This window comes from Coregonus clupeaformis, chromosome 26, assembly GCF_020615455.1.
Source record: "Coregonus clupeaformis isolate EN_2021a chromosome 26, ASM2061545v1, whole genome shotgun sequence".
Taxonomy (NCBI): domain Eukaryota; kingdom Metazoa; phylum Chordata; class Actinopteri; order Salmoniformes; family Salmonidae; genus Coregonus; species Coregonus clupeaformis.
Genome location: NC_059217.1, coordinates 21,184,595 through 21,199,119, shown reverse-complemented (window position 1 = coordinate 21,199,119; position 14,525 = coordinate 21,184,595). Strand labels below are relative to the sequence as shown.

Here is a 14,525-nt window from a genome sequence, read left to right as displayed (position 1 = left end):
TGAATGTATGACATAAAAATGTAGTCAATGCGATCTTAAATCGAATCCAAGGAGGGCGATTATTTTACCGCCCCAAGCTCGCCCCTGATAAAATAAGGACCGGGGGTCCAGTGACGCCATTTTTACTAGACAACAATGGCGAACGCAAACGTTACTCCTCCAAGACCCAACCCTAACTCGGTGAAATCTCTCCTCCAAGATCCGTTTGAGAGGAGAACTTTGTCAGAGAAAGTTCGGGTGAAAGAGCTGGGCCCAGATCAACCTGACCTCTCAATCAGACAGCAGGCTAGCGAGAAAGGGAAGCAGTATATGCGCGGCTTCTCCCGTAGCTGGTACACCAGGAAGGCTTGGCTAGCTGGGTGCACTGATGCTAATGCTTTATTTTGCTTTCCGTGCTTGCTTTTTTAAAAGACGGGGTCAGATTCAGCATGGACAGGTACCGGAGTGAGGGATATGAAGCACCTGTCAGAGAAGGTAAAGAAACATGAGAACACCAGGGCACACATGGACAACTCTGTAAAGCTAGCTGTATTAGGAAGGGTGAACATTGCTACGCAGCTGGATGACGGCCACAGGATTGCGGTGAGGAAACACAATGAGGAGGTGGATAAAAACAGGCACATTCTATCCAAAATTATCGATTGTGTGAAGTTCTGTGGGGCTTTTGAGTTGGCCTTGCGTGGGCACGAGGAGACTGACTCCTCAGACAACCCCGGCATTTTCCGGGGCTTAGTGGATTTTGTTGCCTCCCTCGACAGTGTGCTGGAGGAGCACCTGAAGACAGCTACCGTTTTTAAGGGCACGTCAAAGACGATACAGAACGAGCTGTTGGACTGTATGCTGTCAATGCTTAAGGATTACATCCTGGAGGAAGTAAAGAGTGCTGATTTTATCGCCATTCAAGCTGACGAGACGACTGACGTTTCCACCCACTGCCAGTTGGTGCTTGTGTAGTGATTATCATAGAGCCGTCACAATTATATTTGTTTTAGTATTTTAAAAAGGAAAGAGAAGACACAATCAGACGTTGATAATAATGCAGGAAAGTACTACACAGTTTGTAATAATTATTCAGGTGTCCACCAGGTCAATTTCTAGAAGAGGCCTAGTTGTTATTGAATATTAACTTTATTGCTAAGTGAACAGCAGAACAAAATTATGTTGCATCCCTCTCACAAATGTAATAGAAAAAGGCTTTAAAACGTAATAACATCAGTTAATTATGTACATCACAGGTTAAAAGCAGTTACTAGACATAGTTTGTGTGTATATACACACTGTCTGTCTGTCTGTCTGTCTGTCTGTCTGTCTATATATATATATATAAGTCACTGGTTGTGTGTTGAGGGGGAATTACAGTGAGTTAAGAAGTCTGATTGCAAGTTATCAAATTAAACTTTTATTTTTGGACCCAGGGCCTCAATTCCCCTCTTTGTGTGGGGACAGCGCATCTGACGAGCAGCAACAGCCCATCAAGCGACGGAGGATGCTGGGACCAGGAGAACAACAGAGGTTGGCTATAGAGGTAAGTTGTGATGTAATTGTCAGTGTTTCCCACCTAGAACTTTTTTCAGGCCTGGTAGTATGTAGCCAAAACCCTGAACAATCAGCACCTTGGTAATCATATACTTGAGTTGGACATAGGCATGTGTCAGTCAGGATCACTTGCATCAAAATAGCTTAATTGCAAATTAAAGCTGATGATGTATCTTTTACAGGTATGTGATACCATCCTGAGTCATGCCAAAGAGAGGTTCTCCTTCACCCAGCACCTCATCAGCGCAACACTATTGCACGGAGAGTTGTTCCCACAACACAGTGTGAAGTTCCCCGATACAGCGCTTGAAACAACCGTGGAGGCGTACCCCATGTTGAACAAGGCCAAGCTCAAAACCAAACTGTCCCTCATCTATGAGAACAGTGAGTTCAAGGCTTGTAGTGGTGCAGTGCCCTGTACCAGTTCTTCATGGAGAACAACCTTCAGAGCACTTTCACAGAGACTGCCAGCCTCCTCAAGATCCTCATCACCACACCCATGACAACTGCTGAGTCAGAAAGGTGCTTCTCTACACTGAAAAGGATCAAGACCTTCCTGAGAAACAGCATGACACAGGATCGCCTGAACGCTCTGGCCATGCTCTCCATGGAGAAGAAACTTGTCAGGACATTCTGACTTTAATCAAAGGGTCATTGAGAGGTTTGCCACTCAGAAGGACAGACGGGCAAAATTCCTGTACAAATAAGATGACAGACACACACACACAGAGCAGCTCTGGCCGCATGTTTCTTTGTATATAGTTGACCTTAGCATAAAAAATCCAGTTATATATGGTACTCTAGAAAGTCTTAATAGTGTCTTTGCTAATATTACTGTATATATGTTGTTTTGTATCAATTAATTGTTGCAGTTCTGGAGCACATTAACAATTAGTCACATTTAGTATGATCATAAAATACTGTATGCTATTCTTCCAGTCAAAGGTTTGAGTTCATCCACTTGATATCCATTTCTATATTATACATCCTTTCATACAGTGTAAGATTTCCTATAAACTTTATAATAATTTCATGTTATTGTCCACTTTCCACTCTGTTCTGACAGCATGCCTGTTGCGTTGCCTGTTTACTACCAATGGTGAAAAGTTCACTTTAAATGCAAATGAAAGGCTTGGGTTTGTGTAATATGTTTTTGTGTAAGAATGCCTCAACTTTTTAATATTGGCATTAAATAATTACTGAATGTTTCACTGAGCACTGCTGTCCTGCAGTTTGTGTTAAAATATATCGCGATGGTTACAGGAAAAAAAAGTATGGCACAGCCCCACCGAGAATATTTTTCACCAGCCGCCACTGGTAGCACGTCTGTTGAACAGGTCAGGACTCCATATCCGCAGGCAGAAGAGTTGAAACTGGAGCAGCAGCACGACCAGGTGGACTGGGTACAGCAAGGAGTCATCAGGCCAGGTAGTCCTGAGGCATGGTCCTCCGGGAGTGGAGGGAGAGAGGGAGAGGGAGAGAGAATTAGAGGGAGCATACTTAAATTCACATAGGACACCAGATAAGACAGGAGAATAACACCAGATATAACAGACTGACCCTAGCCCCCCGGCACATAGACTATTGCAGCATAGATACTGGAGGCTGAGACAGGGGGGGTCAGGAGACACTGTGGCCCCGTCTGACGCTACCCCCGGACAGGGCCAACCAGGCAGGATATAACCCCACCCACTTTGCCAAAGCACAGGCCCCACACCACCAGAGTGATATCAACAGACCACCAACCTACTATCCTGAGACAAGGCTGAGTATAGCCCACGAAGATCTCCTCCACTGCACGAGCCCGAGGGGGCGACAAACCGGACAGGAAGATCACGTCAGTGACTCAACCCACTCAAGTGACGTACCCCTCCCAGGGACGGCATGGAAAGCACCAGTAAGCCAGTGACTCAGCCCCCGTAATAGGGTCAGAGGCAGAAAATCCCAATGGAGAGACTGGAACCGGCCAGGCAGAGACAGCAAGGGCAGTTTGTCGCTCCAGTACCTTTCGTTCACCTTCGCACCCCTTGGCAAGACTACACTCAATCATAGAACCTACTGAAGAGATGAGTCTTCAGTAAAGACTTAAAGGTCAAGACCCAGTCTGCATCTATCACATGGATAAGCAGACCATTCCATAAAAATTTGAGCTCTTTAGGAGAAAGCCCTGACTCCAGCTGTTTGCTTAGAAAGGGACAATAAGGAGGCCTGAGTCTTGTGACTGTAGCATATGTGTAGGTATGTACGGCAGGACCAAATCGGAGAGATAGGTAGGAGCAAGCCCATATAATGCTTTGTAGGTTAGCAGTAAAACCTTGAAATCAGCCCTAGCCTTAACAGGAAGCCAGTGTAGAGAGGCTAGCACTGGAGTAATATGATAAAATGTTGGGGTTCTAGTCAAGATTCTAGCAGCCGTGTTTAGCACTAACTGAAGTTTATTTAGTGCTTTATCCGGGTGGACGGAGAGAAGAGCATTGCAGTAGTCTAATCTAGAAAGTGACAAAAGCATGGAGTAGCTTTTCTGCATCATTTATGGACAAAAGGTTTCTGATTTTTGCACATACGTGCACAGTGCATACCCCTCACTTTCTCATAGGCTTTCTCATATTCCCTCTCTCACACATACACATTACACACACACTGGTACATGGTGGCTTCAGAGTTTTCCTGACGTAACACTGACTCTGGGGAAACATGGGAGTGGAATGTTCATGAACAGAGGTACTGTGGGGTTGGTTAAACTGCAGGCGTTCGTGCGGGTCTGAGGCCAACTTTGCTTTCTTTCTATCGCGGGATAATGATCCAAAGCAACTAGCCTGATAAGAACTCATTTACTTTGCTTAAAAGCAAATTTACTTGACCTTATGTCAGCAAAACTAGTGAATGGAGGAGGGCTTGTACAAGTTATACACTGTGAAGGTTCTAAAAGTGTTCTATCCTCCCTCTCTCTGTCAGGTGGTCAGACCCAGCAGGTAGTGTGCAAGAAGCAGACTGATCACACCGTGGTCTATAACCACTTCTGTGACAAGAGGAGCAAACCCAAAGACAAGAAGCGAGCCTGCAACTCTGAGCCATGCTCCCCAAGGTGAGTGTCAATGTATCTGTCCCACTGCCTGTGTGAAGCTTCTCTGAATGGTCCTGTCATGCCAAATAGTGTCCCCCTGCCAAAAAGTGTTCCCTCCCCCACGTCACAATGGGATTCGATGATATCTAGCTTCCGTTGCTAGGGCTGTTGCTAGAACTTGCAAAATTCTGACCGGGTTACGTAATGAACCTATATATGCAGTATAAGTGTTTACCTATCATGTGTGTATGTGTGTATGCACATGTGTGTGGTATTGGGAGAGAATGACATCCTGCTGGACTAAGGTCTGTCCGTGTGTCTGTCTCCCCCAGCTGGTGGTCTGGGGAGTGGTCTGAGTGCAGTCGCAGCTGTAACGGGGGCCTGAGGACCAGAGAGGTGCTGTGTAAGAGGAAGATCTCTCCTACAGAGGAGAAGGTGCAGGACGATGGGGCCTGTACCCCCCAACGACCACCCCTCACCGAGCCCTGCAGCAACCATACCTGCCCCCCAGAGTGGCTGGCCCTGGACTGGTCAGAGGTACACCCAAAATACCCCCATAAGCTAACCCAACTATTTTTAATTTAATCTAAGAAGTGGAATCTAGAGATTTTAAGAAAAAAGAGAGAAGTTGCTTACCTCAACACTTTCTGTACCTATGCAACATTTCTGTGTGTAATCAATGCCACCTGCTGGTTGGATTATGTACTGGTCTCTGGTGTGCTCTGAGGCTGTAGAGGTTGGCGCTCTCAGACTTGAATAACCTCTCCCCCATCTATCTGTCTGTCTGTCTGTCTGTCTGTGTCTCTCTCTCTCTCTCTCTGTCTGTCTGTCTGTCTGTGTCTGTGTCTGTGTCTGTCTGTCTGTCTGTCTGTCTGTCTGTCTGTCTGTCTGTCTCTCTCTCCCCCAGTGTAATCCCAGCTGTGGTCCAGGGTTCAGGCACCGTGTCCTTCTGTGTAAGCGTGGGGAGAGTGGAGACACACTGCCAGAGTCCCAGTGTCCCAAGCATGGGCGTCCCACCACCAGGGTGCGCTGTAACCTGCAGCGCTGTCCACCCCCCATGTGGGTCACAGGGCCCTGGGGAGAGGTAAGGCTGGGGGGCTTGCTGGGACTAACATGGGCTCTGCTATGTATTAAACTCTGCTCTCATTCAACTGGACCTCCTAGGTCCTCTTGATTGATCTAGTGAAGTGATGAGGAAATACTAGACAGTGTTAATCGTTCCTGTTAATTGTTCCTGTTCAGATTTGTAAAGTGCTCTATTATCCATCTTTACTATGGCTTCTTTGTGTGTACTCCTAGTTTTGTGACCTCTCTCTCTCTCTGTTCTGTGTCAGTGCTCAGCCAAGTGTGGTCTGGGTCAGGAGATGCGCTCTGTGCAGTGTCTCGCACAAACCGGCCAGCCGTCCAATGAGTGTCCAGACCTCCAGCGCCCGGCAGCCATGCAACAGTGCAAGAGCAAATGTGACCTCAGCAGCCTACCCATGGACATCCCAGAGGGTGACCCTGAAGGTCAAAGTTCAACTCTCCATTAATTACCTTCTCACTGTATTCTCCTGCCAGCTAAATATCCATCTAAGTTGTTCATTATTTTAACTCGCCTTTTATATATTTTTCCCTTCCAGAGTGCAAAGATGTGAACACGGTGGCGTACTGCCCCCTGGTGCTCAGGTTTAAGTTCTGCAGCCGCCCCTACTTCAGACAGATGTGCTGTAAGACCTGCCAAGGACACTGACCCCTGAACCAGACCGAGAGCCAGACCAGAAGGCACCCCCAGCGGGCCCAGACCAGACCAGGAGCCACCCCCAGCGGGCCTAGACCAGACCCACTGAGCTGCACATTCCACAGGGGGGAGGGACTGCCCAGCCAACGCACCACAGAGCAGCCTGCCTGACATCAGAGGAGGGAGAGGTAGACGGCGGGAGGGTGAGAGAGAAAGAGAGAGAGAACTGTGCTTTTATCCCCCACTCTGAAAGTGCCCTAACTTATACCAGCTGTGGGGGCACTGCTGTGAAGGTCAAATGAGCTGCTGGGATACCTCTCTGTCTCGATGTACCTACACTATATATACAAAAGTATGTGGACACCCCTTCAATTTAGTGGATTCGGCTATTTCAGCCACACCCGTTGCTGACATGTGTATAAAATCGAGCACACAGCCATGCAATCTCCATAGACAAACATTGGCAGTAGAATGGCCTTACTGAAAAGCTCAGTGACTTTCAACGTGGCATCCTTTCCAACAGGTCAGTTCGTCAAATTTCTGCCCTGCTAGAGCTGCCACGGTCAACTGTAAGTGCTGTTATTGTGAAGTGGAAACGTCTAGGAGCAACAACGGCTCAGCCGCAAAGTGGTAGTCCACACAAGCTCACAGAACGGTACTGCCGAGTGCTGAAGCGCGTTGCGCGTAATAGTCGTCCTTCCTCGGTTGCAACGCTCACTACCAAGCTCCAAACTGCCTCTGGAAGCAACGTCAGCACAATAACTGTTCATCTAGAGCTTCATTAAATGGTTTTCCATGGCCGAGCAGCCGCACACAAGCCTAAGATCACCATGCGCAATGCCAAGCATCGGCTGGCGTGGTGTAAAGCTCCCGCCATTGGACTCTGGAGCAGTGGAAACAGGTTCTCTGGAGTGATGAATCACACTTCACTATCTGGCAGTCCGACGGACGAATCTGGGTTGGGCGGATGCCAGGAGAACACCCCAATGCATAGTGCCAACTGTAAAGTTTGGTGGAGGAGGAATAATGGTCTGGGGCTGTTTTTAATGATTCGGGCTAGGCCCCTTAGTTCCAGTGAAGGGAAGTCTTAACGCTACAGCATACAATGACATTCTAGACAATTCTGTGCTTCCAACTTTGTGGCAACAGTTTGTGGAAGGCCTTTTCCTGTTTCAGCATGACAATGCCCCTGTGCACAAAGCGAGGTCCATACAGAAATGGTTTGTCGAGATCGGTGTGGAAGAACTTGACTGGCCTGCACAGAGCCCTGACCTCAACCCCATCGAACACCTTTGGGATGAATTGGAATGCCGACTGCGAGCCAGGCCTAATCGCCCAACGTCAGTGCCCGACCTCACCAATGCTCTTGTGGCTGAATGGAAGCAAGTCCCCGCCGCAATGTTCCAACATCTAGTGGAAAGCCTTCCCAGTAGAGTGGAGGCTGTTATAGCAGCAAAGGGGGGACCAACTCCATATTAATGCCCATGATTTTGGAATGAGATGTTCGATGAGCAGGTGTCCACATACTTTTAGTCATGTAGTGTATATCCTTAAAGGGTTTGGTGGTGCTACTACTATTGCCATGCTGGCCAGAGGACTGGCCAAAGTACTCTGTTCAGCTTAGTTACGTTTCTCCGTTGTTTATTAAGTGGCCCAGTCTTACCCTGAGCCTCTATGTCCATACAGACCTTTACTTGTATATTTACAGACATTGTTCTATGTGTACACTAAATCTACACTGTACAACTGAAACTGTCCTGATACTTTACTATCACTTACCCAATGTAATGTAATGTTTGTTATGTGGTGGCTGTTGCCAACTCACTTGGTCTTCTAAGTTATCTTGTCAATGCTTTGTCTCAGAACAAAATCTTTTTGAAAAGGGTTTGATTTGCACAAAGTCTGACTAGTCATAAGAATACTGTATGTTAATTATTTGTGACTTGTCTTGAGGACTCTACTTAACACTCTCGGTCCACGGTCCGGTCCATGTTCATAACCGTTTACTCGCCACTGTCTTGCCCTTTTATGGGACCCAGCGAGGTCTGGTCAATGGTCGGTTCAGTTCACGTCTAGCAGCAAACCTCAGCACTTCTCTCATACTGTAGCACTTACTGTACACGTTTAGATACAAGCAAACCTACCGTAGCCTTGTCAATGTGAACAATGCTACATGGTACTCTGTATTAGTCACGTATACAGTGAGTGGAAACACAGTGTCCATCACTGAGTCAACCACCTCCAACCTCTGATTACATCGGAACAGAGACCCTCCCATGCCCCCTGGCCGTGAGTGATCATTCTCTCTGATAGCATGGCCTTCCTACTATGCCTTTAATGGTCAACTAGTTTACTTCAGTCTCTAATATGCTACATGTACAGTAACAGCCTTCTTACACATCCATCCATCTACTGGGCTCACACTCAGAACCAGCAACCTTGCAATAATGTCAGCTCTCGATGAAGGAACTGATTTCTATTGGAGTAACTAGGTTGCTATTACTCTCCTGATGGTGCTTTTGAATGGTGCTATTTCTTAGCTAATTTTTGTCGTTGTTGGATGTCGTTCTGTTGAATATACCATGGTGGTAACACTTTACTTGACACCCAGTGTCATAACACGTTATGACACGGTCATAACCATGTCATAATGTCATAACAGCTGACATAACTTGTCATAACCTGTCATAATATGGTCATAACACTGTCATGACCCATATATTTACACCTGTTGTGACATATATTGCGTTATTTTATGGCTGGTTATGACACCTACATAAGAGTGTCAAAACCCACATTTATTCAAAATGATAAAATGTCTTACATCCGTTGTTGTTGTAATGAATTCTTTAGTCATGTTTTTTCCATCATATTTTAAATAACTTGTAGAAAATAGACTTTATGACACTGTCAAGAAGCATTATGACCATCATAATCATATAAGCCAGATAGGCCTATCACGCCCTTATGTCAGTCATCAGTTAAGAACAGGGTGCCTTGTCCTGCTCCTGAATCTGCTCCTGCATTCATCCCAGTCATCAGCAACAGAGCATTGGGGTAGGTGCATCAATGTGTGCGCAATTACAATGATAATTTCATATGGTCAATTTCTTTAAAAAAATATGTAACATAAGCATACTGTTGACACGTAGGCTATGGTGTAATGATGCTGGGTGTCACGTAAAGTGTTACCAAAATGGTTTTGTTTGAGGTTGGTGTCACAGTTGTGCTATATCAGTTTGTGAGAAGAGGAGTAGAAGTTAAAACATTTATTTCCACACCTTTAGTAACTGGGTGTGGGACCCATATCTGTTAACAAACATTCAGTTTCTGATACAACTGGGTGTCAGCACACTGACTGATGCTTTACTACACTATCTGATCAAAAACATAACAGAACTGTTTTAATGAAACAAAGTGTCCTATTTGACTGTCTGAATATGTAAGCTAAGTACATTTCACTTTCTATTTTGAACCATCTGTGTCTATGGTCATGGTGTGACCTCAGAGACAAACCGTTTTATCAAATAAGAGGGATAATATTGTTTGTTTGTTGTTTTCACATGCTAATTGTTACAGATATGTACTGTTTTTTCATTACTATAAAAACATACCCCCGTTCCCCATCTACAACCTTTGAAATGAACATATTACAGTGAATAAATAAATGCATCGAGAATTGTGTGCTTTACCCTCTCTCCACAGATTTGTCCGTTTTAAAACCCGACATTAAATGATCATCCATCTATTTCTGTATCTCATAGATTCTTAATAAATGCTTGTTTTGATTTAATGGCGCTGACCATACAAGAAGTGACAGAACAATTGTGCACGACAAGAGATCAAGTGACACAGCTAAATGTTGATCTGGAAAGCAAGATCACCGATAAGGACAAAAGAGAGAACATTCTGACCAATGTGGAAAACATTTGTGATAAACTTGCGGAGGAGACAAAGACAAGCAAGTGGAAAAAGTTTGAGTGTGGTACTGCGGACTACAAGGAGCAGAAGGTATATTTCTGGAGGGATGGCCGGAGACAGCTAATTGGCACTCCCCCACGAGCAAGATGGAAGGGTAAACGCCAGCCCAGCCGTAATCATAGAGGGCCACTGATGTGGTGATCAACCAACTCCTTCACATCTGACTCCAGTGACCAGCGACCAATCAGCGTGTTCTTTTTTGGGGAATCGAATAGGCCGTCATCACGACCACCGTCCACCCTGCTTCCCCGCAAGAAATGCAGGAGAGGACAACGTAGGAACACGGCAACACCCGAAGTCCCCCCCACATACACGGAGCAAGACACGGTAATTAACTTGTCCAACAGGTCTATATCTGATACATGTTCATCTGCCCTAGGTAAGGGACTATCATTTGTCCCAACATCACAGGCCAATGACTTTGATACAGTTATAGACTTTCAAAAATGTTTCCGCAGTTGGAGATTGACTGAGTTTGTTGGTAATGGGTTTGCTCCCTATACACCTGCCAATGTTAATCTATTGAACGATATTAGTAACCAGACAGGACATAGTGCTAATGTTTTCCCCATTGATAACCTGAATGACAATGAACTTGACTCTCACCCTGAGGACATGACAAGGGAAAAGACACATTCTAAGAGGAAAAGCACATTTTTACCACCCAAAAGAAATCCCTCTCTTGAAACATATTGCTGCCTAGTTGAGAAAGATGTACATCATCTCCTGGCTAAGAAACAAGAATACAAGGTATTCCACAATATGTGCAAAGCAGAGAAAGAATCTCTTGTTGAACTCAAAAATGACTCCAGTATCATTATAAAACCTGCTGACAAAGGAGGTGCAATAGTGATACAAAATGCTGCAGACTATGTAAAGACAATTCTGAGACAACTTAGTGAAGATGAATTTTACAAAGGACTCCCTAAGGACCCTACTAATCAATTCAAGTCTCTGATCCATGATAAATTGTCAAAATTTTTGAATGAAGGGGAAATTACTAAGACAGAATATGAGTATATGAAAGTTGACTGCCCAACCAAACCTGTCATATACGCTCTCCCCAAAATTCACAAGAGCATGAAGCCACCTAGACCAGGCAAGCCCATTGTGAGTAGTAATGGATCTCATTTTGTGAAACCCTGGGCGATCTCTCTCCCCACGTATACCAGAGACTCTATTGATTTTATGAATCTTTTGAAATCTGTGGACCATATCCATGAAAATTCTATTCTGTGTATGTTTGATGTTGCCAGTCTATATACTAACATCCCCCATCAGGGCGGCCTAGAGGCCCTCAAGTTCTCCCTCAGTGAACGTCCCCCTAATGCTCTTCCCAGCACAAGTTGTATTGTGGACTTGGCTGAACTGGTACTAACCTCAACTATTTTCTCTTCAGAGGATACTTTTTCTTCCAGACCAAAGGGACAGCGATGGGGAGCACTATTGCTCCTAATTAGGCTAATGCACAGTGTTGCTTCCGTCCCTCTCCTCGCCCCAACCTGGGCTTGAACCAGGAACCCTCTGCACACATCGACAACAGTCACCCTTGAAGCACCGTTACCCGTCGCTCCACAAAAGCCACAGCCCTTGCAGAGCAAGGGATACAACTACTTCAAGGTCTCAGCGCGAGTGACGTCACCGATTGAAACACTACTAGCGCGCACCGCTAACTAGCTAGCCATGTCACACCGGTTACACAAACCTATATCTAGGAATGTTTGAAAAACTGGTTATGCTGAATCCAGACCTTAAACCCTTTCTCTCCAATATTCTCCTAATTCAGAGATATTTGGATGACATTTTCGTGATCTATACAGGGACCCAGGAAGAACTCTTGGAATTCCATGCCTATCTAAACTATATGAATAAGCACCTTCGTTTCACCATTAACTATGACCTATCACAAATCAGTTCTTGATGTGATGGTTATTAAGGACAAAACCTCCCTCTCTACAGATCTCTATAGGAAACCTCCTGAGTGGTGCAGTGGTCTAAGGCACTGCATCGCAGTGCTAACTGTGCCACTAGAGATCCTGGTTCGAATCCAGGCTCTGTCGCAGCCGGCCGCGACCGGGAGACTCATGGGCGGCGCACAATTGGCCCAGCGTCGTCCAGGGTAGGGGAGGGAATGGCCGGCAGGGATGTAGCTCAGTTGATAGAGCATGGTGTTTGCAATGCCAGGGTTGTGGGTTCGATTCCCATGGGGGGCCAGTATAAAAAAATATATATATGTATTCACTAACTGTAAGTCGCTAAATGACTGTAAAAAAATGAAACCTACAGACAGGAACACCCTCCTTAGAGGTGACAGCTAAATCCACGTCCACTTATTAAAAGTCTCCCTATAAGTCAATTCAGTCGCATCAGAAGAATATGCAGCTCTGATGCTTCTTACCAGAAAAAGACCACGAACCTCACACAAAGGTTTAAGGAAAGGGGGTACAAAGACAATTGGGTAAAACATGCCAATGATCATTTTGAAGGGCTAACACAGTTGGAAAGCCTTCAACCAAAAGTTAAAGAAAAAGCAGAACATGTCCCCTCATGCTTCACCCAATACTCACCATTGGGGAAGGCATTTAAGGACATTATCAGGAAGCACTGGTACATTATTGATACTGACCCACAATTGAAACCCATCTGACATTGTGGTTAAATCGGATTATCACCCCTCGGATTATCCACCAGAGAAAAGGGAAACTTTCTTGGACAAGGTTCCGGAGGGTAATTACAAATGTGGTCAATGTGCTCAATGCAGTTTCACGTACAAATGTGATTCATTTACCCACCCCCGCACAGGACAAAGATTTAAGATCAAAGGCCTGCATGTCCACCAATGTTGTTTACATGTTGAAATATCCTTGTGGTCTGTCTTACATAGGGAAAACCCGTAGAAGCCTTAAGACCCGGATCAGTGAGCACTGCAGCAATATAAGGACAGGCGAGACAAAAAATCTGGTTGCTGTTCTGGACATCCTATTAGTTCTCTGAGATACATTGGAATAGAAATGGTCAAGATGTCACGCAGGGGAGGGGACATTGAGAGGAAACTTCTTCAAAGGGAATCTTTCTGGATCCACAGGCTCAACACACTGTCTCCTCTTGGCCTTAATGAGGAGTTTGACTTGAAACCGTTTTTATAGTTTCAAAATGTCCAAATTATAGTGTTTTTTATCCTAATTGAATATTGTATATACAGTGCATTCGGAAAGTATTCAGACCCCTTGACTTTTTCCACATTTTGTTTTACGTTACAGTCTTATTCTAGCAAATAAAATAATAATAAAAAAAAATATTACATTTACATAAGTATTCAGACCCTTTACTCAGTACTTTGTTGAAGCACTTTTGGCAGCGATTACAGCCCCGAGTCTTCTTGGGTATGACACTACAAGCTTGGCACACCTGTATTTGAGGAGTTTCTCCCATTCTTCTCTGCAGATCCTCTCAAGCTCTGTCAGGTTGGATGGGGAGCGTTGCTGCACAGCTATTTTCAGGTCTCTCCAGAGATCAAGGATCTCTCTGTACTTTGCTCCATTCATATTTCCCTCGATCCTGACTCCCAGTCCCTGCCGCTGAAAAACATCCCCACAGCATGATGCTGCCACCACCATGCTTCACCATAGGGATGGTGCCAGGTTTCCTCCAGACGTGACGCTTGGCATTCAGGCCAAAGAGTTCAGTCTTGGTTTTATCAGACCAGAGAATCTTGTTTCTCATGGTCTGAGAGTCCTTTAGGTGCATTTTGGCAAATTCCAAGCTGGCTGTCATGTGCCTTTTACTGAGGAGTGGCTTCTGTCTGGCCACTCTACCATAAAGGCCTGATTGGTGGATTGCTGCAGAGATGGTTGTCCTTCTGGAAGGTTCTCCCATCTCCACAGAGGAACTCTGCAGCTCTGTCAGAGTGACCATCAGGTTCTTGGTCACCTCCCTGACCAAGGCCCTTCTCCCCCGATTGCTCAGTTTGGCCGGGCAGCCAGCTCTCGGAAGAGTTTTGGTGGTTCCAAACTTCTTCCATTTAAGAATGATGGAGGCCACTGTGTTCTTGGGGACCTATAATGCTGCATGCATTTTTTGGTACCCTTCCCCAGATCTGTGCCTTGACACAATCCTGTCTCGGAGCTCTACGGAAAATTCCTTCGACCTCATGGCTTGGTTTTTGCTCTGACATTCACTGTCAACTGTGGGACCTTATATAGACAGTTGTGTGCCTTTCCAAAT

At 45.4% G+C, this 14,525-nt stretch overlaps 1 protein-coding gene across 2 annotated transcripts in view; it reads left to right on the top strand.

Annotated features, from left to right (window-relative positions):
• The window catches only part of LOC121540291 (A disintegrin and metalloproteinase with thrombospondin motifs 10-like), a 69,615-nt gene extending 62,887 nt beyond the window's left edge, over window positions 1–6,728 (top strand). For both annotated transcript variants that reach the window (XM_041849056.2, XM_041849054.2), the window contains exons 21-25: window positions 4,492–4,621; window positions 4,933–5,137; window positions 5,508–5,684; window positions 5,935–6,109; window positions 6,223–6,728. In XM_041849056.2, coding sequence (XP_041704990.1) covers window positions 4,492–4,621; window positions 4,933–5,137; window positions 5,508–5,684; window positions 5,935–6,109; window positions 6,223–6,332 — 797 coding nt within the window. In that variant the 3' untranslated portion in view covers window positions 6,333–6,728. The remainder of the gene's footprint in view (window positions 1–4,491; window positions 4,622–4,932; window positions 5,138–5,507; window positions 5,685–5,934; window positions 6,110–6,222) is intronic.
• The last annotated feature ends 7,797 nt before the right edge of the window (window positions 6,729–14,525 follow it).